This window comes from Bubalus bubalis, chromosome 17 (genome assembly GCF_019923935.1).
Source record: "Bubalus bubalis isolate 160015118507 breed Murrah chromosome 17, NDDB_SH_1, whole genome shotgun sequence".
In the NCBI taxonomy this organism is placed as follows: Eukaryota; Metazoa; Chordata; class Mammalia; order Artiodactyla; family Bovidae; genus Bubalus; species Bubalus bubalis.
Window position 1 is genome coordinate 11473812 of NC_059173.1, and position 24416 is coordinate 11498227.

At 52.7% G+C, this 24416-nt stretch overlaps 2 protein-coding genes across 6 annotated transcripts in view; one reads left to right on the top strand and one right to left on the bottom strand.

Annotated features, from left to right (window-relative positions):
* Positions 1 to 799: 799 nt before the first annotated feature.
* Positions 800 to 8702, bottom strand: CFAP73 (cilia and flagella associated protein 73). Of its 4 annotated transcripts, none has more exons than XM_025267559.3 (7): positions 8527 to 8702; positions 5822 to 5927; positions 4939 to 5043; positions 3900 to 4100; positions 2910 to 3131; positions 2532 to 2690; positions 800 to 919 (listed from the first exon to the last, which is right to left on the bottom strand). In XM_025267559.3, the coding sequence occupies exons 1-7, from the start codon at positions 8580 to 8582 to the stop codon at positions 842 to 844; spliced, it is 927 nt and encodes a 308-aa protein (XP_025123344.1). In that variant the 5' UTR covers positions 8583 to 8702; the 3' UTR covers positions 800 to 841. The 4 variants fall into 4 exon arrangements, with proteins under 4 accessions (XP_025123344.1, XP_006053079.1, XP_025123345.1 ...); XM_006053017.4 differs by having other exon boundaries at positions 2892 to 3131; XM_025267560.3 differs by having other exon boundaries at positions 2892 to 3131; positions 4939 to 5065; positions 8527 to 8663.
* Positions 8703 to 18373: 9671 nt separating this feature from the next.
* RASAL1 (RAS protein activator like 1) overlaps positions 18374 to 24416 on the top strand; it is a 33253-nt gene continuing 27210 nt past the window's right edge. Inside the window, exons 1-2 of one of the 2 annotated variants that reach the window (XR_006545512.2) lie at positions 18374 to 19203; positions 24126 to 24182. Coding sequence is in view for 1 of the 2 variants with exons in the window: in XM_006053021.4 (XP_006053083.1) it covers positions 19139 to 19203; positions 24126 to 24182 (122 nt within the window). In the remaining variant the exon portion in view is untranslated. The remainder of the gene's footprint in view (positions 19204 to 24125; positions 24183 to 24416) is intronic. The other variant, XM_006053021.4, reaches the window with a different exon arrangement.

The following is a 24416-nucleotide window of genomic DNA, read 5'->3' on the forward strand; positions in this document are numbered from 1 at the left end:
AATTCTAGCTGGAGTGCCGACGAGATGAGAACGTGTGGGTGGGTCCTGTGTGGGTTCTGCCGATGTCTCCACTTTGCTAATGAAAAAAGTCAGGCTCAGAGGATGGGTAGGTTGCTGAGGTTTGAGGACCTTGAAATTGGCCCTTGGGTCCCCTTCCTCCCACCAGGACAGGCTTGCAGCTGGGACTGGATGGTGAGAGGCAGATGGGATGTAGGGTCAAGGATCTGAGCATACAGTGCTCCTCTTGGCTGCAAAGAGTCCACTGCATACCCAGAGGTCAAAACCTGTCCTGACCTCTGCCTTCCTCCAAGCCCTATGCTCCTCAAGCCCCTCCTGGGGGCCCTGTGAAGGTCATGGGCTGTATCTTGCAGCTGGGTTCTCAGACTGGCCGTCCCTTAGCGCCAGTCCATAGTGGAGGAGCCTTTGTGAGCAGACGCCCTGGGAATGGTGTCCACATGTGACCCTCTTGCTGGTCCTTTATTTTACTTTACTTACCAAACGCTCATCTAGAATTTCCGTGAATTTTTGTGCCAGGGCCCGTTCCAACCTGACAAACATCAGCTGGCTTAAATGCCCTTTAAATGGCCCTCACTGCCCTGGGAGGGAGGACCAGGTACTAGACCACATGCTGGATGTGGTTTGGGGGCCCCATGTAGCTCACATTTACTTAGTACTTGCTCTGTGCCTCTTGTGTACACCCCACTGCTGTCTGAGCGGGCACAGCCGTCCCATCTTTCTGGTGAGAGCCACTCAGCCCACACCCCACAGGATATGTGCGGCTCCCCTGTCCTCCGGCTGGGTCCCTCGAGGGGTCCCTCTCCCACTGCTCACCTGGGTCGGGTTAGGAGGTGGGGGCGGCGGACTCAGCCTGACGGAGTCCAGCCAGCATGGCGGAGAGGTCCAGAATGGACAGCTTCACCTGGGGTTGCAACACAGCCAGAGTCAGATCCCAGCTCTTGAGTGTCCAGTCCCCACCCCTTAAAACACCGGAGGATGCAAAGCAGGGGTGGGAGATAGAGACTTCTATTAGATAGCAATGATGTTGGCTCCCCAGGGGCAGTGAACCTGGTCTAAACCCTTCTGGGTTTTTTAAGCCTCAGTCCAACATCTCAATCAAAGCCTCCCAAGCAATTCATTCACAGGTACTTTTCGGTTTTCTAGCTGGCTATCACCTGTATTATAGTTGAGTTAGTATTTTCACTTACATCAGTTCTTTTTTTTTTCTTTTTAGTTCGGTCAGTCATGTTCATTAGTGTATGATCTACTCTCATCTTCTCCTTTATTTTGCTTAAATTAACCTGTTTATTGATACGAGTTTAATGAACACCCATGGATCCAGTGCCAAGACCTAGAATATGATGGTGCTCTTACCTTGGGCTCTTCCTTCACCTTTGCCACTGAAATAAACATCTGACAAGGAAACTATGTCTCCACCAAAAGTGGAAAGAGATTAAATTACCCCTTGTCATAAGTGGGGGTAACTGGAAGAATAAAAATGCAAATGAAACCAGGTTACTGAATTCTGGCAGCTACAGTTGCCCGCAAAAGATGCGCGTCCCAGGCCCTGGAGACCAGGGGTCATTACGGGCCTTAAAGGCCTAATTGTCACCGCCCCCACCCCCCCAACACCACTGAACCTTTCTCCTTGGAAAGATCAGAGAGTTGGTTGAAAAGGGACTGGCTTTTGCCTGTTACTTCATACCGAGCCTCTGTCCCTCCTAGAGTCTTCTTTTGTCCCTTGGGGTACCTGAGCCACACTTAAGAGAACAGTGGTGTACACATGAATCTGCCTGACTCAGGATGTGGCACTAAGGTAGGCTCTGGGGATCCAGTTCTTGGCATTTGGTTGGAATTCTGGCCTCTGAGTACAGGATGGGAGTGAGATGGGCTGGGGCAAGGGTGGGGTGCCTCGCTTTGCTTCCTCCACTTCTCACAGGGGCTGTGCTTTGGGGACCCACTAGAATCCTAACAGAAGGGTCCAACATTAGAAACCCCCTCCCTCCAGTGTAAACCAGGTCACGTGTTCTACCACCTTACAAACCTGAGTGAATAGAAAAACCGGGCATCTTGGACACAGTGACCTTTGTGATGCCATTGTGCAGAAAGAAAAACCACTGTAGCCCTGTCTTCACACTCCCCAGGGGAAGCTAAGGCTTGTCCATGCAGGAGCCAGAGGGTCAGGAGCTAATTTAAAAAACTCCTGGTTTTATCAATGTTGTCACTTGTTTGCGCTGTTTGATCCTAAAATGAACTCTTGGTATAAACATACTGTATCCATCAGTATATACCCTGGCTGAGTGCACCATGAGGCCGCTGAGAGCCAGAGATGGTCCAGCTTCCTTCTGTCCTTGCAGCAGAGTCGAGACCAATCCAAGGCTCCCAGGCAGGGGCCTAGGTGGCCATACAGCTAGGAGACTTGGCTCTGATCACAGAGACAGAGGGTCATGCTCAATCCAGAGAAGGTGTGATCACAGGCACCGTATGTTCCCAAAGGTTGGGGGCCTGGAGGTGAGCTGCAGAGGGGTCCTCACCTGCTCCAGCTGCCCCTCGGTGTCCTCGACGTCTAGGGCGGGTGGCCGTCTCTGATGCTGGCACACCAGCTGGTACATATTGAGTACTGCCATCCTGGTGCGCCCCAGAAGCAAGGTCTTCTCAGCCGCCGTGTTCTGGATCTGAATCCACTTGGATTCCTGGAGAACACCCCGCCCCCTGCCCCATTAAGGTGTGAGCCGGCCTGAGAAGGCCTGGAGCCCCATCCGCCTCTGCTTCCCACAAGTGAGATCCCGATAGGCTCTCTCAAGGAAAACCGCCCTTGAAAGTAGTGTTGCCGCATCTCTTATTAACCCCGGCTCTCCTCGCGGCGGTGGGAGCCTGGGGTCCCGGACGCCCACCTCCTCCGGCCTCGGTACCCAGTGCAGCGTGCGCTCCCGCGCCGACTCCAGTCGCTCCAGGAGATGCGCTCGTCGCTGGCCCTGCAGAAGCAGCTCGTCCTGCCAGGAGTCCCGCAGCCGCTGCAGCCGCGCGCGCGCCTCCTCCAGCTCCGCGAGCCGCTGGCGCTCCGTGAGCCTCAGCGCCGCCTGCATGTCCGCCAGCCCGTCGAAGCGCGCCACCAGTTCGGGGACCTCTTGGAACTGGGATGGGGTCGGGAGCGGGTACTCACAGCGCCTGCGGCCCCCTCCCCTCCCCTCCCCACGCTCAAACCCCCTTCCTCCTTAGCCCAGCTGTGAAATGAGGGCATCACACATCCCTGCGCCCCAAGAGTTAAGTTACTCCCGCCCCTCCCCACCCCGTTTCGATTCCTGGGTTGGGAAGATCCTCTGGAGAAGGGATAGGCTACCCACTCCAGTATTCTTGGGTTTCCCTTGTGGCTCAGCTGGTAAAGAATCCGCCTGCAATGCGGGAGACCTGGATTCGATCCCTGGGTTGGAAAGATCCCCTGGAGAAGGGAAAGGCTATCCATTCCAGTATTCTGGCTTGGAGAATTCCTTGGACTGTCCATAGGGTCGCAAAGAGTCAGATAAGACTGAACCGACTTTCACTACCCACCTCTACCGTTAAACCCAGCTAAGTTTCACTGCCTGTGATTAATGTTAATTCATTGTTTCATTGAACTAATACCGAGTTCCTGGATTCCCCCTCCCCCACCTGCCTATGTGTCTTTCAGTAGGTTATCTTTCTGAGTCTCAGTTGCACCGTCTGTAAAATGGGGTAGACAGTAAGATTCACTTCACTAGACCTTAGGGAGAATTCAAGAACAAAGCGTGTTCCTGGCATACAGTTAGTGCTCAGTAAGTGGTGACTCCCGACATACAGTCAGCGCTTCAGTTTCCAAAGGCATCCTTGAGGCCGTCGGGGCTGCACGTGATACTGAACCCCAAAACCTCCTGCAGGGCGCTCACCTCGGGCAACAGCTCCAACATTTGCCCCAGCAGGCGCGCGCAGGGTTCCAGACGCTGCAGCCCGCGCTGCAGCCGCGCGCGCTTCCGCTGCAGCTCGGCCAGTTGAGCCCGGAGCCTCAGCGCCTCCACCTCCCGGCGGCCCGCGAGGTGCCGCTCCTCCTCGGCTCTCCGCAGTGCGCGGCTGCGCCGGGCCTCGGCGTCCTGGGATAAGGGGATGGAGAGAAGACAACGACCTCAAGACTTGGGAGCCTGCAGAGCTCGCCGCAGCCACTCCGTCCCAATATTCACACGTAGAGTCACGGGTTGCAAACAGATGGCCCGCGGGCCAAATTCAACTAGAATCTTTTCGGTCCCTCACTCCTCTCCCCCGCTTTCTAAAATGCTTCAGGCAGTGCGTATTTCCGACCGGTCTCTTTTATATTGGTAAGCCAACTTGAAAAACAAAACAAAACTTTTTATTTTGTATAGGAGTATAGCAGATTAACAATGTGATAGTTTCAGATGAACAGTGAAAAAACTCAGCCATAAAATATGCATGTATCCATTCTCCCACAAACTCTCCTCCCATCCAGGCTGCCACATAACACTGAGCAAATTTCCCTGTGCTATACAGTAGGTCCTTGTTGGTTATCCGTTGTAAATATAGCACTGTGTACATGTGCATCCCAAGCTCCCTAACTATCTGTTCTCCACCCATTTCCACCCGCCCCCCAGTCCCCCTGTCCTGCCTCCCCAAAAACCATAAGTTCCTTCTCTAAGTCTGTGAGTCTCTTTCTGTTTGGTAAGTAATTTAATTTGTATGATTTCTTTTTAGATTCCACATATAAGGGATGTCATACAATATTCCTTTTTTGCCTGATTAACTTCACTACGTATGACAATCTCTAGGTATGACAACCATCATGTTGCTGCAGATGGTCTTATTTTATTCTTTTAAATTGGGTAAACCCACTTTTTAAGTTTCTGTGACCTGTCTGGCTCCTATAGGATTGTGACTTTGTGACCTCTGCCTTGCCTCCCCCCACCAGTCTCCACATACCTGCAAAAACTTTTCAAAGCGGATGAATGACCCCTTTAGCTCCTGCTCTTTCTGTTCCAACTGTTCCCATCGCTGTTTCAGGGAGGCCTTTGTGATCTCGAACACCTGGCCGGTAAGCAGTGGGTATCTGTGTGTGTTTGGGGTTTCAAGTCATCCAGCGCTTTCAGGTTCATATTTAACTCTGCTCATCTTTTGCCCTCAATCTTGCTGCTGCACCCTGGCTCATATCTACCTGTGGCCCCCCAGTACCCATGATGAAGCCCAAATTCCCTCCAGCAGCCCCTGCATGTCAGCATCCCTGCTCTTCCTTCAGGCCTCAGCTCACCCTGTCTCCTTCGACACTGTTTTCCAGACCCTTACCCACCTGTGTTTGTCCTCACCTTCCTGTCTTTGTATATGCTGTCCCCTCTGTGTGTTTCTCCCTTTTCACCCTATCCCTGTTTGCTGGAAAAGCTGACTTGCCCTTCAGCCATCCTTAAGACATCACTTCCTCCAGGAAGTCCTCCGTGACCACCCCTGTGTAGAGACAGGGGCTTTCTCTGGGCTCCTGCCGTCCCTGCTCAGTGCTTCATCCCTCACAGCAGTCACTACCCGGACACTTGTCTGTTCTCTTCTCTAGGCTGTGAGCCCATGAGGACAGGAACTGTGGTGAGACTTCTAGATCCCAGGGCATACCCTGCACACAGTAGCTGCTCAGTGCACATTGATTTGCACCAACCATTGATCTCATTTGACCCCCATTTGACAGATGAGGAAAGCAAGGCTCAGCACAGTGGCTTGTCTCAGACCTTGTAGTAATAAGTAGGCTCCATCACTTTCTCATCTTTTTTTGGAGGGGTCTGGAGTCCCCCAAAAGTTTCAGGGACTACATTGAGTGGCTCACCTCTTTCTGGGCCTGAAGGCCCCTATCTGCATCCACCAGCTCCTGCCTCTTCTCCAAGAGACGCAGGACTGGGGGAACGTGGTCCGTGTTCTGCTCCGGGATCTTCCTGGAGGGGCAAAAGGAAGTGGGGGTAAAGGAGGCAAGAGGTAGGCCCCCGAATTCTCCAGTGGTGCCTAACATGCCTCTATTAGCCACCTCCTGGCTGTAGAACTTTTTACCCATTCAGCAAATTGTCCTGAGAATCTACTCTGTGCCAAGCACTGTTCTTGGCACTGGGGCGTGCAGCCTTGGTCAAGACAGACAGATCCCTGGTCTCCAGGAGCTGGCATCCCACTGGGGAACACAGAAAAGAAAGCTAACAAACAACAAACAATGCTAGGGACTTCCTTGGGCTTCCTGGTAGTTCAGATGGTAAAGAATCTGCCTGAGATGTGGAAGACCGAGGTTCGAACCCTGGGTCTGGAAGATCCCCTGGAGAACATGGCAACCCACTCCAGTATTCTTGCTTGGAGAATCCCCATGAACAGAGGAGCCTGGTTGGCTACAGTCCGTGGGGTCACAAAGAGTTGGACACAACTGAGCGAATAACACTTTCACACTTTCAGGGACTTTGCTGGCAGTTCAGTGGTTAAGACTCCAGGCTTCCAAAGCATGGGGTGCAGGTTTGACTAATGATCAGAAAACTAAGGTCTGACATGCTGTGTGGTGCAGCCAAAAAAAAAATAATAAAAATAAACTATGCTGGGACATGGTAGGGACTTAGATGAAAAAGTCAGCACACTAAAGGAAATCTCTCAATAGGGATATAGACAAGTCTCTGAGAAAGGGATATTTGAGCAGAGACTTGAAGGAGAAGAGGGAGGGAGCCATGTGGATGCTGCAGGGAACAGATTCTAGGCTGAGGGAAGAGTCAGTGCCAGACCCCAAGAGAAGGACCTTGGTATGTAGAAGGAGCTGCCAGGAGGCCAGTGTGGTGGAAAGGGAGGGAGGAGCAGAGTGATGGGAATTGAGATCAGAGAAGTTATGAGGGTCAGACTGCAGTGGGCTGTGACAAAGGGGGTCTCTGGCTTTGACTCTGACTGAGATGGGAAGCATGGGGGGGTTTGGAGCAGAGGAGGTGCCCCTCTGGCTGCTCTGGGGAGCAAGGCCAATAAGAGGGGCGGGGCCGCTGCAGGGGACCCAGGACAGATCACAGGATAATGTGGAGAGGATGTGATTCTGGTCTGGGTGGCTCTGTAGAGAGGTAAGGAGTGGTGGGTTCTGGGTACCACTGGAGAGCAGAGCAGATGGGGTGACGAGGCGGTGAGAGAGGAGTTCACAGGGAACCTCGATGCTGGAAGGATGTTGCTGCTGATGGCAGGCTGAGTGGGGAGCAGGGAGGTCAGCTCTTCCGTAAGGCCAAGTTGAGACTGAGCTGCAGGTTGATCTCTGTGGGGGAGGGTCTAGGAGACTGAGATCTGGAGCCAGGCTCCCAGGAGAGAGGAGAGGCTGGACCCAGTCCCACAGGGTCAGCTGTGTTGAAAGCAGGAGGGATGTGCTATCATTCCCCTTGGCTTGCCCAGCTCTGATCCAGGGGAAACCCTTCCGTTTTACTAACTCTGAGACTGAAGTTGGGGGACTCCCCTAAGTTAAGAGTCCACACTCGGGCTTCCCTGGTGATCGAGTGGTTAAGAATATGCCTTGCAATGCAAGGGACACTGGTTTGATCCCTGGTTTGGGAAGATCCCACATGCCCCGGAGTAGGTAAGCCCACGCACCGCAAGTACTGAGCCTACAAGGCGTAACTACTGAAGCCTGCACTCCTAAAGCCTGTGCTCTGCAACAAGAGAAGCCAGCCTCCACCATCAGAAGACCACGCGCAGCAACGAAGAGCAGCCCCCACTCACCTCAACTACAGAAAGCCCACGTGCAGCAACGAAGACCCACCACAGCCAAAAAAATCAGAATAACTAAATAAATACATCTTAAAAAAGAGTCCACACTCCCACTGCAGAAAGCGCAGGTTTGATTCCTGGTGAAAGTGAAAGCAGTAGTCACTCACTCATGTCTGACTCTTTGCAACCCCAAGGACTGGAGCCCACCAGGCCCCTCCATCCATGGAATTCTCCAGGCAAGAATACTGGAGTGGGTAGACATGCCCTTCTCCAGGGGATCTTCCAGACCCAGGGATTGAACCCAGGTCTCCTGCATTGCAGGCAGATTCCTGGTAGAGGAACTAAGGTCTCACATGCCGCACAGCCAATATATATATATATATATATATATATATATATATATATATATATATAATGATATATTAAATGATACTGAAGTTGGGACCGCCTCCAGCCACAGTGCTGAACAGGTGGACAAGCTTCCTCCAATCTTCCTCTAAAATGTAGTTTGCAGGGAGAGGGTACGAGAGTAATTCCTTCCCACCTTGGGTCAAACGATTTCATCTCAGCTGGGTATCAGCTAGGGGTGGGGCTCAGGCACAGATCAGAGACCTGGATTATTGACCCAGCTCTGCCCTAACTACCCCTGAGACCTTAGGAAAATTGCCATTTCCTTCAAGCCTCAATGTCTTTCTCTGGGAAGTGGGGCCATAAGCGCCCACCAAGAACTGCCCAAAGAAGCCAGGATCCAGGGGGGAAGGAAGGGGCCAACCCACCCACTCCTGCCCACCTGTCCTGCCTGCCTCTCAGTGCACCCTGCACACCACTCACGTAGACAGTTTCTCTTCCAAAACCAGTTGGAAATATTCCTCCCAGGGCACTGCCATTCTCCCGCGGTTGCCCCGGGCTTGCTTGCTTTCTGGAATTTTGCACAAGTCTAGGAGACCCTGGGGGCTTCTGATGGACGGTTTGCACGCTCAGTACTCCCGGAAGGCAGCCACCCAGCAGGCCTTGGTCACCTGGGCAACCAACGACACAACATTCCATTGCCAGCCCGGGACTGGAGAATCCGTTCCCCTCCCCGCCAGAGGGAGGGGGCTGCAAGGAGGGGGCAGTTTCTGCCTTTTCTGGAGGAGCCTTGAACTCCCAATCTAAACTGGGGTGCAGTGAACAGGATGTGGGTCTCTTGGTCAAGAATTTGCTACTGTTGGTGCCCCATGGCTAGTCAAACCTCCTCCCGGATGGGTGCGACAGGGCTTCACTAACACGGCTGTGTGATCAGCTGTGTTGCATGCATGCTCAGTCGTGTCCAACTCCTTGAGACCCTTTGGCCTGTAGCCCACCTGGCTCCTCTGTCCATGGGATTTTTTAGGCAAGAATACTGAAGTGGCTTGCCATGCCCTCCTCCAGGGTGCCTTCCCAACCCAGAGATTGAACCCCGAGTCTCTTATGTCTCCTACACTGGCAGGTGATGGCAGGCGAGTTCTTTACCACTAACACCATGTATGTGAAGCATACAGTTCTATGGGTTTTAGCAAATGCATAAGGTTGTGTAGCCGCCACAGTCAAGATACAAAATATTTTCATCACCCCCCCGAAGTCCTCATGTCCATTTCTAATCCACTTTGTCCTCACTCAGCCCCTGGCAACCACTGACCTGTTCCCTTTCCCTGTAGATTTCCCTGTTCCAGAATATCCTCAGTGGACTTGTATGCATGATCAGCCTTTCAAGTTTGGCTTCTTCCACAGAGCCATATTCATCTGCAATTCATTCATACTGACGTGTGCATATTGACATGCATTTTTCACTACTGAGTGGTATTTGATAACATACTATAGTTTGTTTATTTGTCCTCCACTTGGATTATTTCTAATTCTGGGCAATTATAAATATAGCCTGTGTTCACGTGCAGGGCTTATGTGCAAACAGAAGCTTTCCTTTCACTTGCACAAATACGTAGGTGTATGATAGATGGGCCATATAGTAAGTGCATGTTTAACTGTACAAAAAACTGCAAACCTGGTTTTCAAAGGGGCTGTGCTGTTTTATATGCACACTAGCAATGCATGTGAATTTGGATTGCTCCATCTCCTCGCCAGCAGTTGGGACTGTCAGTTTTACATTTGTAAAAGTCATTCTAAAAGATGGATAGCTGTATGGATACAGCTTTTTTATTTACCGGCAATTGTAGATTCCTGTGCATTTAAGAAATAAAAAGAGAGAGGCCATACTGATTCACCTGGTTTTCCCCAGTGGTGACATCTCGCTCAACTACAGCCCGGATCACAATCAGATATGGACACTGATTAAAATCCTCCCACCTTATTTAGATTGCCCCCTGTTGTATGCACTTGTTTGTGTGCATGTGTGTGCGCGTGTATTTAGTTCTATGCAATTTTAAAAAATTACTTATTTACTTGGCCAAATAGCGAGGCTTGTAGGATCTTAGTACCCTGAGCAGAGATCAAACCTGGGCCCCTAGTAGTGGGAGGTCAGAGCTGTAACCACTGAACCACCAGGGAATTCCTTCCTTCTGTGCTGTTTTATCACATGTCGATTCCTGTGACTGCCACAGTCCAGATACAGAACATTCATCACAAGGGTGCTTCAATCCAACCTTTTATAGCCACACCCATCCTCTCCCTCCTACCTCCCTAACCACTACCTCCATTCATCTGTTCTCCAGCTGTATTATTTTGTCATGTCAGGGGTGTTATACAGTAATTGGAATCATATGCTATGTAACCGCTTGAGATTGGCTTTTTTCACTCAACATCATTCTCTTGAGATCCATGCTGCTTGTTACAGATGTTTATTCTTTTTGATTGCTGAGTAGCATTCCATGGGACGGATGTACCTCACGTTATGGGACTTCCTTGGGGGCCTAGTGGTTAGGAATGGGCCCCGAGCTTCCATTTCAGGTAGTACAGGTTCCATCCCTACTTGGGGAACTAAGATCCTGCGAGGCAGGGCCAAAAAAGAAATCACTCATGTTGGAGGATTTTTGGGTTGATTCCTGTCTTTGGCTACTATGAATAAGGCCTCAGGGAAGATTCGTCTCCTGATTTTTGTATGAACATGAGTTTTCATGTCTCCAGTATAGATGCCGAAGAGTACAATTGCTAGGTCATATGGCCAGTGCCTGTTTGGTTTTGTTTGTTTTTACTTTAAGAGACTGCCATATTCTTTTCCAGAATGGCAGCACTATTTTATATTCCCAGGAGCAACGTATGTCATCCAGTTTTTTTCTGCATCCTCATGGCCATCACTATTTTTTGTTTTAGCCATTCTAATTGGTGTGTAGCAATATCTCACTGTGGGTTTACGTTGCATCTCTCTACTGGCTAATGATGGTGACCATCTTTTCATGTGCTTCTTTGCCATCTGTATATCCTCTTCAGCAAAATATCTGTTCCTGTCTGCTGCCCGTGTCCTAATTGGATTTTTTTAACTGAGTTTTGAGACTTCTCTGAATATTCTAGATATATATCGAGATGTTCCCGAGAGTCCTCTGTTGGATATCTTCTCCCAGTCTGTAGCTCCTCTTTTCATTCTCCTCAGATGGTCTTTTGTAAAGTTTTAAATTGGGATGAGGTCTGATTTGTCACATTTTCTTTTATGGAGTATGCTTGTGGTATCAAGTCAAAGGTGGGTTTTGAACTCAGGCCATCTGGAAGTGGAGTCCGTCCTCTTTAACCTCAACACTCCAGAGACAGTTCAGCCCTTTTTACTTAAATATTTATTTATTTTATTTGCTGTGTTGGGTCTTAGTTGCGGCATGGGGGACTTTCAGTTTCAGCGTGAGGAATCTTTAGCTGCAGCAAGTGGGATCTCAGTTCCCCGATCAGAGATTGAACCCTGGCCCTCTGCATTGGGAGCAAGGAGTCTTAGCTGCTGGACCATCAGGGAAGTCCCAAGTTGAGCCCCTTTTTGGATCTTTCCTTCCGTAGGCCTATTCCCTTCCTTCCCTCCCCAGAGGATACCATCATCCTGAAGCTGGTATGCCTCCTTCCCTTCTTAATTTCTCTTCTTTTACAGGTTTTTTTTTTTTTTTTTTTTTTTTAACCAATGTTTATGGAGTACCTTTTATGTGCCACGCACTGTGTGAGGATACAGCAGTGGATAAGAGAAAACCTGTCCTCATGGGGCTCGCTTCCCTGGTGGCTCAGATGGTAAAGAATCCACTTGCAATGCCAGAGACTCGGGTTCAATTGGGGCGGGAAGATCCCCTAGAGAAGGGCAGCCCACTCCATTATTCTTGCCTGGAGAATCCCATAGATAGAGGAGCCTGGCGGGCTACAGTCCATGAGGTCACAAAGAGTCAGACAGGACTGAGTGACTAACGCTTTCACTTTCATGGGGCTTAGAGGCTAATGGGGAGGCCAGATAAATCACTCTGTAAATATATCATTACACTCTGATAGGATTGCCAGGAGAGGTGCAGAGTTCGAAGAGGAGGGCAGGGAGGCCTCCTTGAGGAAGTGACACATGAACCCAGGCCTGAAGGGTAAGAAGGGGTGAGTAGAGGAGAAGAAAGGTATTCCAAGTTTTCAGAACAGCACATGCAAAAGTCCTGAGGCAGGAGGATATGGCCCTGCCTAGAAAAGAACAAAAGTCTGTATTGTAAAATTTGATTGGGGTCTTCCCTGGTGGTCCAGTGGTTAAGAATCCACCTTCCAATGTAGGGGACACGGGTTCAATCCCTGCTTGGGGAACTAAGATCCCCCATGCTGCAGGCAACTGAGCCCATGCCTCACAGTTAGAGAGCCCGTGTGTCACAACTAAGACCCAACGCAGCAAAAAAACAAAAAAAAACTCTCTCAGGAGGACTGCACAGGGCCACGGAAGGGCAGTGTCTGGACTAGAAATGACAGACAAGGGACGGAGGGTCAGAGGAGGTAAGTGACCCCTCCAGGGACACACAGGTTGAGAGGTGCAGGGCCCTGGGGTTTGCTTATAGAGAGATAACCCATCTCTGGTTTGGAACTTTGTGGCTTGGAGGCGGGGAGACAGCCCCTACACAAACACTAGTCCTCAGAAGGCTGGAGCTGTGGCTTTAGCTCTGTGGCCGGTGGATCCACCCCCAGCCAAGGCCTCAGCATTCCTCTCTGTTAAATGGGGGCATTGCTCCCAACTCCTTTTGGAGTTTTTGGCTTTGCTCCCTCTTTGGGGTTTTTCCCCTGTCACACTGCTGAGGTAGGACCCCCCCGCCCCCGTCTCTGTCCCCACGTCCTAGGGGACGGGGTGGGGCTGCTGAGCGACAGAGGACAAGACACAGCTTCTCAGCTGGCCTTGCTCTTGGCCACAAACCCACAGGCTCTGGAAATATCCACTCCCCCCACCCCCAGTCTCACGCTTGGTCAGCCTCCCCCTTACTACTTCTCCATTCCAAGGCAGGGGGCCAGGGGAGGGGCACTTTGGAGTAGGTCTGAGGAAGAAGGAAGCCGCGGTGTGCCCTGACAGACGGACACCTTGTCTTCTGGCCGTGGGAGGAGGGGACTTGGTGGCCTGCTTCCTCGGCAGCCAGCCCGCAAATGGGGGTTTGGAAATCCAGCCCACTCCGCCTAGTGTCGCCTCCTGTCCCACGTGGCTCCCTGCCCAGAATCGTGCCGGGCACTCACAAACAGGACTTTGTGTTCCTGAGACAAAGAACACGCTCCTCACCCCCAACCTGGCCCAGGGCTGGTCCTCCTTGCCCTGATCTTGGCCTCAGAGGAGATGGAGCCACTTCCCAGCAGGGAAAACTGAGATCTAGAGACGCACAGGTCTGCAGAGCCAGAGCAGGAATCTGCCTCCTGCTCGGAGGTTGGGGGTGCAGCAGCGAGGTAGTGCACTGGCAAGGCGAAAGCACTGTGGGGAGAAAGGAAGTAAATAATAATATGACCAATATCACAGGAGAGAGGCCAGGTTCCAGCCCTCCAGGAGAACTAAGTTCTACTTAATCCAGAGAGTGTGTTTTGAGTTTTTCTTATGTGCCAAGCAGTGTGGGAGGTACCGCGTGAATCAGACATTGTCCCTGACATTTAGGAGATAAGACGAGTAAGTAAATCACCACAAAACAAGAGAACAGGAGACCAAGGTCACAGAGAGGTGCCAACTGGCGGGGAGTGGGGAGGGGGGCTGGTCTTTGCTGCCTTCTGTGCCACCGGCCAGGCTCCCGGGGGGGCTGCAAGCAGAGCTACAACACACACAGCGGGGCAGCGGGGCTTTCAGAGATCAGAAGAAGTGGGAATCATTTTCTGATTATAATTCCTGATTAAAAAGAAACACATGTCATTATGCCGAAGAAAGCCCTCCAGTTCCATGCATGCTTTATTGGCTACGTGACACTTCGTGCTTTCTACTGAAGGTCTGTTCCTGGCTGCCTCTTACTTATCACCCTCCTAGGGGCCCAAGAGAACAGGGCTGGGCTGTCTGTACCTCACTGTATTTCCACTGCCTAGTATATAGTAGGTGCCCAATACACATCGGAAGGAATGATGCTAAAGCTGAAACTCCAGTACTTTGGCCACCTCATGCGAAGAGTTGACTCATTGGAAAAGACTCTGATGCTGGGAGGGATTGGGGGCAGGAGGAGAAGGGGACGACAGAGGATGAGATGGCTGGATGGCATCACTGACTTGATGGACGTGAGTCTCAGTGAACTCTGGGAGTTGGTGATGGACAGGGAGGCCTGGCGTGCTGCGATTCATGGGGTCGCAAAGAGTCAGACACGACTGAGTGACTGATCTGATCTGATAATATGTAAACATCTTATATATATGAAAAGAATTTTATGCATATAAAACACTTCATGGGGACTTCCCTGGTGGTCCAGTGATTAAGACTCCATGCTCCCAATACAGGGTGCATGGATTTGATTCCTGATTGGGGAACTAAGATCCTGCATGCCACATTCTGCTGCCAAAAACCAAAAGATAAAATACTTTATGGCATCGATACTATAAGCATCATGCTTATGCTTATATATGGTTGTATATACTGTGTATTCTCCATGACTTGATTTTTTGTTTACTTGTTTTTGGTCATGATGCACAGCTGGTGGGATCTCAGATCCCAGACCAGGGATTGAACCTGGACCCTCGACAGAGAAAGCATGGTGTCCTAACTTCTGGACTGGCAGGGAATTCTCTATGATTTGCTTTTTTTTTTTTAAAGTACTTTTCCTGTCATTTAAGTCTTCGAGAACATTCTTTTAAACAGCTGTTGTAGTGTTTCATGACATTGCTCTTACATTGTTTGCACTTTATTTCACCCCACCCCTCCTAATATTTATTTAATAGAATCTGTAGGACTTAAGCCAGGAAGTAGATCATAAAAGGAATGTAAAGACTTTCCTGGTGGAAAGACGGGGCAAAGACAGTGTGGGGTGAGGGGGAATGTGAGTAAAATCTTATAAGTGTTGAATTCAGGAGCAGTTTTTAGAGAGCTATGCGGACAGCCTGGGCCCGGGAGTGTGCTGTTAAACTGACTTTCAAATTAAAAAAAAAAATCAGGGTTTATTTGCTGATTTCCACGGTGCAAGTTCTCCTACCATGGTTGATTTAAGTTCCAGATATGGCATCGTTGAACACAGGGTTGGAAAGGCATGGGCATGGCCGGCTCTGAAGGAGCCAGTAGAAGCAGCCTCCAGAACCCCCCTGCCCGAGTTGAAGCCTGATCCCCACTCTAAGATGAGGGGGGCGGGTGTCTGTGAGCCTCCCTGGGCCCCAGGTCCAGCATCTCAGATGCAAGGGTGGGACTCAGCCAGTCCTGGGCGATGGGGCCCACCGGGGGTGCAGGAGCCCAACCTTGGGATCTCACTATCAGATTTCTCAGCTGGGATGCAAACCCTCAGATTCCCCCAGCTCAGCAACCCAGAGCCGAATCTACACTTCAGTGGATTTTGTAGATTGCATGACCACAATCCACTGAAGGGTGGCCGTTCCATCCATCCCCGGAACTCAGGGCTGGGCCTGGCACTCTGCCCCAGCCACGTCCTTAGGACCCAGCCTCAGAGCTCAGTCACCCAGGGGGGCTCAATGTCAGGCACAGTGGTGGGATCGGGAGGTTCCATCATGGTCATGATACTTATGAGTACCTGTTGTATGCCAGGCTGAGCTGAATGTTTGATGTTTAATCATCCTATCATCACATCCAGCCTATGAGGTGGGCTCTGGTATTAGTCCCAATTTACAGGTGAAGAAACTGAGGCAGTGAGAGGGTAACTCACTTGCTTAAGAGGATCCAGCTCATAAGTGTAGATGCCAGGATTCAGCCCCAGGTTGGCTGAATGTTAAAACCTCTGCTCTTAAATCCTAAGCTCAGGGCACTTCCCTGGTGGCCCAGTGGTTAAGAATCTGTCTTCCATTGCAGGGGACCCGGGTTCCATCCTTGGTCCAGGAACTAAGATCTTACCTGCCGCAGGGCAGTTAAGCTAATGGTTCATAACTACTGAGTTTACGTACTCTGGAGCCTACGGGCCGAAACAAAAGATCCTGCGTGGGGCAACTAAGATCCAACACACCAAAAATAAACAAATATTGAAAAATATCCTGAGCTCAGTATCTCCTCCTGCTTGGCTTCATGAAGCACCTGCTGTGTGCATCCCATGGGCGCTAGACTATATAGGGAGTTGGCAAGAATGATGATTGGTTTGTCTTGAAAATGGTCAGAGGAAGGGGAAGTGGCTAATCTTTTCTTGAGCACCTGCTGTGTACCAGGAATGACACCAAGTGCCTTACACAGACAACTTGATTAACTGTACAACAATCTCGCGAGAAAGGTGAGACCCTTCGCACATGACAGCCCAGGCCTGGGCACTCAGGAGCCTGCCCTCTTCTCTCTTAAGTAGCCTCTAGCAGGTCACATTCCTTCTTTGGGCCATTGTTCCCCCTCTGGTTCCTTGACAGGAGCTGTCCTAGGAGACTTCAAACCCTCTGCCAGTTTCAGATCAAATTTCTCAGAACAACAGGAAGTGGCCAGTCCATTTGGAAAGTACAGGGATTGTGGCCACAGCTCCAGGTAAGTGGCAGGGTCAGATGCCGGATACTGGAAAGGTGACAGAGTTTCCTCCCCAGAGGCCTGGCTGGCACAGTCCATAGCCTTTGTAACCACCCCCAACCCCGGGATCCTGGAGATGAGGGGAATTTGAGAATTTGAGGGGAGCATAATATGACTCCCTGCTTAGTTCTGGAAAATGGGTTGAGATGGCTGCTGGTGGGTTGGCTGGCATCTCAGGTGGCCCCTAGGGCCACCCTTATGTTCCATCAAGAGTCCCTGGGGGCTGGATACCCTGAGATCTCTTTTTCAGAAGATAAAGTTTCCTCTGTAAGCTCCCACCTATGTGAGGAAGGTGGGGAGAGGCAGGACATCTGTCTTGAAGTAGCAGTCATATAAAAAGTACCATTTTCCCCTAGTAAGGATCTGGGGTGACTGATAAAAATTACAGGAGGGCTTAAACTACTCCCTTGGGGATACTACTGCTCTGAATTCAACCCTGCATCACCCTTCAGACCCCGTTGAAGGGTGCTGCAATACTTTTAAGCTTTGGAGGGGTCAGCTCTGCTGGGCCCATTTCACAGATAGGATAACTGAGGCTCAGTCTTTGGAAGCTGGAGGACTCACCAGACAGTAGCCAGCCAGGGATAGAATTCCAGGGATATGAATTCCTCGTCAGCCTGGCTGGGGTGCTGGGTCAGGGAGGGAAGTCAGAGAGGGAGATAGGGAAGCAGGTCATGGACTGCTTCTGCGGCTGGGTGGGGCCCTCCCAGAATTGCTGGTCTGGGTGTTCCTTCTGGAACATCATAAATAGAGCCAACCCGTTGGTGCCCAGCCCTGGGCTGAACTGACCAGAGTGAGTCAGGCTCATAGCCAGCCCTTCCGAGAACTCTTAGGCAGCTAAACAAACTCATGGGGAGAGCCAGTGTGTGTATGTATCTGTTCTAGGACAGGCCCTTCTGGTCACATTATCTCACTTAATGAGATGTACAAAAAATGGACAAACCTGGAGCTGTAGGAGCAGAGAAAAAGGAAAGAAAACCTCTGCCTGGCAGGAGAGGCCATCCTGGAAGACTTCCTAGAGGAGGTGATATTTGAGCTCTGCCTTAAAGGACAATAATAGCAAACACTTTCTGAAAAGCTTCTTATGTGCCTGTTGGTGTTCTGACACCTATACCTGCTTCCTTCCTACTTGCTTTATCTCATCTAATTCTCTCAAAATCCTGTGAACAAGATACTATAATCACATAGGAACAGAAGAGAGAGCCAAGCCAAGGTACAGAGAGGTTAAGTGACTGGCCCAAGACCACACAGTTACCGAGTGGCAGAGTCAGCATTCAAATTCAGAAAGGCAAATCAGTTACTGACTGTAAGATCTTCCACATGCTATTTAATCCCTCTGAAATCAGTTTGTGTATCCGTACAATGGGGGTACCGGTACAACAGTAAGTAGCGCATACAATGATGAGGAGGAAGATGAGATAATCTGTGTAAAACGCTTAGAACAGTGCCTGGCACACAGTAAGTGTTCAAACACTTGGTGATGGTTTTTTATCGTCGCTGTGGTGGTTGTTATCTTCAAGCCCTCCCCTCCCCCTCCGGCCGCAGCTTCCTCCCCCGCAATGCCAGCCCGTGACGTGGAGTCTGCCGCACGCACAGTCTGGATTTAATTGGGAACTAAAAGAGATGGAAGGGGATGTTCGAGGCCCCTCCCTCTCTGGACTCTGAAAGGACCCCCCAGGGAGGGTGTGACTTTCTCTAGCGACGCCTCCCGACGATCTCAGATACTGCTCCGGGACGGCGCAAGGAGGTCGGACCGAGGAGGCGGTGCGGGGATGGCAGGCAGGGGAGAGCCGGAGAGGTGTGATCGTGCTGGAAGCAGGGCAGGCAGGCGACACACTGTGTCTTCTGTGCCCAGTGCCAACTCAGCAGGAGCCTGCCGCCACGCCCATCATGGCCGTGGGCCGCTCCCCACCTGGCAGTCCCAGCCTCCGCGCGCCCGGGGCTCCGCGGCGGGTGCGCTCTTGGCACGCTTGGCTGGGGTGCCGGCAGAGGGCGCGCGAGGGTGGCCCGGGAACGGGCGGGAGGGGGACCCCGCGGGAGGCGGGATTGCGGGGAGGGCCCTGGGCCGCCCCCACCACCCCGCGCCCGCCCCGCCTGCCCACCAAGAGCGCCAGACTAGAAGGCAAGGGCTGGCGGTGTGTTCCCCGCGCGCTCTGCCAGCTCGGCGCCCGGCTCCTACCTGTAGAGTCCAGGGAGGGAGGCGCCCCCTCCCCGGTCACTATCCTCTCTCCTCCTTCGGAAACCTCCCGTCCAGCTACCCGCACGTTTCGGGCAGGTGGCCCGGGGACTCCGAGAGAGGGTGCCAGACTCTCTGCGGGTGACATGTAGACGCCCTCCCTGCCGCGGTCCAGCCTCGGAACCCGGGCGCCCTCCTGGTCGGAAAGTTTGGGGCAGGGCGCCATGGCCAAGAGCAGCTCCCTGAACGTCCGCGTCGTGGAGGGCCGGGCGCTGCCCGCCAAGGATGTGTGAGTACCCCCCGGGGCCAGTCGGGGATGAGGGGCGTGCCGAGCACGGATGGGGCAGGGGTCGCCCATTCGGCGTGCCAGGGCAAGTCGGTGAAATGGGAGAGGGGTTCTTGTCTGAGAACAACACTGGGGCTGATCCACAGTCGCGGGGCGAGAGCCCCCTGCCCATCGCTCTCCTGGTGGAGGGGGCACTCAGACTTAGCAGATGCCCCGCCCAGTCGCCAGGAAGGGGGTGTCTTTGCTCCTGGGATATATACTAAAGGGGGTCTTCCAGGGCTTCAGCCCTGGGGCTTATAGGATCAGATTCTGTCAGAGCTGGGGAGGGGATTTAGGGATGGAGGGCTCCCTTCCTTAGTCCAGGCAGGTGTTGGAGGTGGGGTTTCTCCAGGCCTGGGTGGGCACCGGTTCAGAGAACCCTGGGAGGGGCCCTAGAGGGCCTGGGATCCAGGCGGCCCAGCATTCCTCTGCGAGCATCTGGTGTTTAGGTTTGCAGAGTGTCACCAGGTGGCCCACTGGCCAGGCCTGGGGGAAACGGTTCCTTTGGACCCAGAGCCCTTAGCTCCTCAGCCAGCAGCGACCAGCCCGGGGTGGGGGGCCTTCCCTGATGCTAAGCTGCTTGAAGAGCCAACTTCCCCCTGCAGCCCCCTCCCCAGCCAGGTGATGGGGTCCCCGCAGTGCCAGTCCTTGACTGCGCTTCCCTCCGGGCTGAGTCAGCAGTTGCTGAATCAGCAGAATGGAGGGAGGGGTCCCCCTCCTGCTTTGGCCTGGAGCCCAGAAGGGGCTCTGAGGGTGTGGGTACCTGGAACAGGTGTGGGATCCTTGACAGGACATTGACTCTATGACCTTGAACCTGATCCTCTCCAGGTCTGAATTTCCTATCTGAGCAAGGGGAACCCTGGACAGGGAGTCTGCAAGCCTCGTGCAGTTGTGAGGGTAGAAAAACCACTTAGGATTTACCCCGGGGCCAGGGGGAGCAGGAATGTGGATTCTGAGCCTCTGCACAGGCTGGGGCTCAGCTCTGCCCTAACACCTCCGGCTGGGGGTCCCATTGAGGAGGGTATCCTGCCTTTGACTTCATGAATCTTCCGCTTCCCCAGTCCTGGAGCTGTGCCAACAGTTTTGCCAACAACTCCTTAGAGCCGTTCCAGCTGCCCCCATCCTCATCAGTGACCCCTAAAACAAGCATCTGGGGAAAGCAGAGAGCTCGCTGGCTGTGCCAATGCAGCGTCTGGACAAGCCCCCGTCTCCCCTCTAATGAGATGCTCTTTCAGAGCCCCTGAGCATTAGCAGTTCTGGGACTGTTGAGGCAATGAGGTCGCCTGGCAGCTGCTGGGGAGTTGATAATGGGAGACCTTTCAGAAATGGGTTTCCCTCTCTCGGTGCTCCGGTCTCTCCCAGTCCTTGGTGAGGGCAATGAGGGAGCAGTGGGTGTTGTCCTCGGACCCAGACACGGCTCGTGGGGCTCCCTCTGCTTCTCTTGGGGAGGGAGTTGACTCATACTTGATCCCTGAGTCTCTTGGTTGCCCCTCCTCCCCCCAGTTCCCGGGCCAAGGTGAGCTCTAGGTGGCCCTCACCCCAGTACCAGGGTAGGGGGAAGTGACTAGGCCCCAGTTGGGGATCCCGCCAGCCTGCCTCAGTTTCCCTAGCTGTTGGTGCCCTTCTCAGAGGGGCTCCCTCATAGCATGCTGGGACTCCTAGAGGGGGTATGTCCTCTTTCCCCTCTTCTAAGGGAGAGGGCCTAGAATCTTTCTGAAGCCTCCCCAGGTTTGAGAGGGCTCCAACCCTGGCTTGGAGGAGGCCTCAGCTGATAATTTGAGTTATTTCTGTCATTCATATAGCAGCTATATGTGGTCAAAGCTTCCTATGGGCCAGGTCCTGTGCTTAACACTTCTTAGAGTCCTATTTGGAGAAGGCAATGGCAACCCACTCGAGTACTCTTGCCTGGAAAATCCCATGGGCGGAGGAGCCTGGTAGGCTGCAGTCCATGGGGTCGTGAAGAGTTGGACACCACTGAGCAACTTCACTTTCACTTTTCACTTTCATGCATTGGAGAAGGAAATGGCAACCCGCTCCAGTGTTCTTGCCTGGAGAATCCCAGGGACGGGAGAGCCTGGTGGGCTGCCATCTATGGGGTCGCACAGAGTCGGACACGACTGAAGCAACTTAGCAGCAGCAGCAGCAGAGTCCTATTGGCATTACCATTTTATGAATGGGCAAACTCAGACTCAGAGAGGCGTAGTCCCTTGCCCAAGGTCACACAGCTGGAATTTGAATACTGACTGCTTCCAGACACCCACCTGCCAATGCAGATGATATAAGAGATGTGGGTTAGATCCCTGGGTTGGGAAGATTCCCCTGGAGAAGGAAATGGCAGCCCACTCCAGTATTCTTGCCTAGAGAATCCTATGGACAGAGGAGCCTGGAGAGGGCTACAGTCCATAGGGTCACAAAGATTCAGACACGACTGAAGTGACTTAGCATGCACACACCAGGCACCAAGCAGACTGGGTAAGCAATGGTCCAGGGGCTGGCTTTCCCACACTTGAGGTGGGGCAGGGACCGTGGGAGAGGCCAAGGGTCTGGAGAGATCCAGGGTCTGGAGGGGGCAGCCCCCTCCTGCCACCGTAGCCCCTACCTGATAGGAGTCTGATAAGGCCTTCGTGCGTCAGAGTCCTGAAGCTGACGTGCTCTGCTCCCAGAGGGGCCCAGGGGTCAGGCTGGGTGAACAGGAGGGGCTGTGGCTCCCAGCCCTTTTCTAGTGGATTCCAGCCTGTCTGTCCTATATCTGTTGTTGGGGAAACCAAAGGATGGGAGCCTGCCTAAAAGAGGCTCAGGAATAGAGGACGTGAAGAGAGACACGAGATGGAGGGGGTGTCACCCAGCCCTGGGCATCTGGAGGGGAAAACTGAGGCTCCCAGTGTTACTCAGCCCAATGGGTTTGGAATAGATCCAGATGGGAAAACTGAGGCCTGGGGCATTATGCTGAAGGGAGGCCAGAGAGGAACGTGGAGGCACAGGTTGCCGACTAGACTGAGATGTTCAGGGATGGAGAGCAGATGGGGAAATGAAGGCACACTCGGCAGAGGGAGCTGAGGGAAAGCAACCAAAGAGGAAACTGCGGCCCGCAGAGGGCTCAGCCAGCAGACGAGGTTGGAGCAGCTCCTGGTGCCATGTCCCTCTTTCCTGGAATCCCCGAGGCATTTGTGGATCAGTGACAGACTGAACCGAGAGAGGGTGGAAGAGAGAGGGCGGGGGCTGGAGTATCAGGGAAAGGGGCCATGTGGGGAAGGGATCTTGAGTTGGAGTGCAGATGGCATTGGTTGGGAATATGTATGCTGAGCCCCACAGACCTGAGTTCAAATCCTGACTCTGCCAGGCTGTGGAGGGAGGGGGACAGAGGCACAGCTCCTCCCCCAAGGATCTCAGTGTTCACAAGTGGCAGGGAGCCGTGGAGACAGACACGAAGCACAGAGAAACAAGGGAGCAAGATGACTTCATGTGCTCAGAGGGATCAGAGGGCAATTTTACACTGTCCACTGTCGGAGGACAGTGGTCATCAAGGACCACCTCTCTGAGGCAGTGACTTTGGGGCTGAGGTTTGAAGGAAAAGATGGAGTCATTCAAGAACAGAGTAGGTGTCTTAGAAAGGTGGATGTGGAACAGCAAGTGCAAAAGCCCTGAGGCTGGACTGAGCTTGGTGGAAGACAAGGGAAGCCTGTGTGATGGGATGCGGGCAGGGGTGGGGGAAGTCATGAGGAACCCTGGTCAGCTTGGGATGGGCAAGTAACTCTTATTATGAAGGGGGGATGGCTTTGGTTGGTCAATGACTCTGCTATTCACAGGGTTGCAGCCCATCTTGAGATGAACTAGCATCTCTTATAATAAAGAGGGGATGGAACTGGCTTTGGTTGGCTAATGGCTCATGGCTACTCGAGGGGTTGCAGCCCATCTTGGGATGGACTAGTAACCCTTATTATGAAGAGGGGATAGAACTGGCTTTGGTTGCCCCAGTGGCTCATGGCTACTCAAGGGGTTGCAGCCCATCTTGAGATGGACTAGTAACTCTTGTAATGAAGGAGGAATGGAACTGGCTTTGTTTGGCTAATAGCTCATGGCTACTCGAGAGGTTGCAGCCCATCTTGGGATGGACTAGTAACCCTTATTATGAAGGGGGGGACAGAACTGGCTTTGGTTGGTCAATGTCTCGTGGCTGCTTGAGGGGATGCAGCCTATGTCTCCTACTGGCTGAGTTTTGAGGTCTGGCTGCCCTGGTCTGTGCTTGCAGTGAGAGCATCCACTGAGGTCCATCCCCACTGAAGGCTGAGCTATGCAGCGTCCCCTCCCAGGGAAATTCCCAACGGAGGGGGCAGCACATACCCTGAGGGTGGGGTTCAGGTATCTGTGGGAAGAGCTCTGGGGTCAGCAGTGATGCATCACACCACGCGTTAGCTTCTTTAGCTCCTTCACCTGCCCTAAGAGGTGTGTGGAAATATCACACCCAACTTACAGAGCAGAGAAACTGAGGCCCACAGAGGGGCGAGGACTTGCTGGGGTTCCACAGTGAGCAAGCTTGAGGCCAGGGATGACTCACCGGATGAGCACAGGCTCTGGACCAGCACTTTAGGCTTCCTGGGCCCCGGACTCCATATGTTCTGGTTTCAGGTCTCAGTGTTCTGTTTCTCTGGGTGGAAGCCCTGGGCCCATTCAAGGAGGTCAGGCACTCAGTGGGTGGCTGCTGGGCAGCCATGACATGATCTGGTCCCCAGAGGTCCTGCCTCTACTGGACTTGCTGTGTGACCCTGGGCAAATCCCCTCCCCTCTCTGGGCCGTAGTTGCCCTGCATCTATAAAACAAAGGTGGACTGGGATCCCCACTCCGGTCTACCCTCTCAAGCCTGCTCCCCAAACCTTCTCCTTCTGCAGGTCGGGGAGCAGTGACCCCTACTGCATCGTGAAAGTGGACGACGAAGTTGTGGCCAGGTGAGGCGGGGAGAAGCCAGGCATGGGGTGAAGGAGACGGGGGAGTCCAGGTGTAAGGATCCACGTTGAAAAGAGAGCCGTGGGGGCACACTTACCCCACGAATGGACTCGCTGGCCTGATGGTGGGTGTTCTGTGCCCCAGCCACGGGCCTGGATGGTGGGGCCTGCTGGCTCCTCTGTCCATCTAGTCCCACCAACTGGCCGCCACCTTCCCCCTTGCCCTGACGATGTCCC

What these genes read in the sequence shown, in the direction of transcription:
- CFAP73 (XM_006053017.4), bottom strand. Translation starts at nt 8,582, where the DNA reads ATGGCAGTGCCCTGGGAGGAATATTTCCAACTGGTTTTGGAAGAGAAA. An exon ending in GCCTTCAGGCCCAGAAAGAG is followed by an intron (nt 5,044 to 5,821) that starts GTGAGCCACTCA and finishes CTTACCGGCCAG; the next exon opens with GTGTTCGAGATCACAAAGGC. An exon ending in GGGTACCGAGGCCGGAGGAG is followed by an intron (nt 2,691 to 2,891) that starts GTGGGCGTCCGG and finishes GGTGTTCTCCAG; the next exon opens with GAATCCAAGTGGATTCAGAT.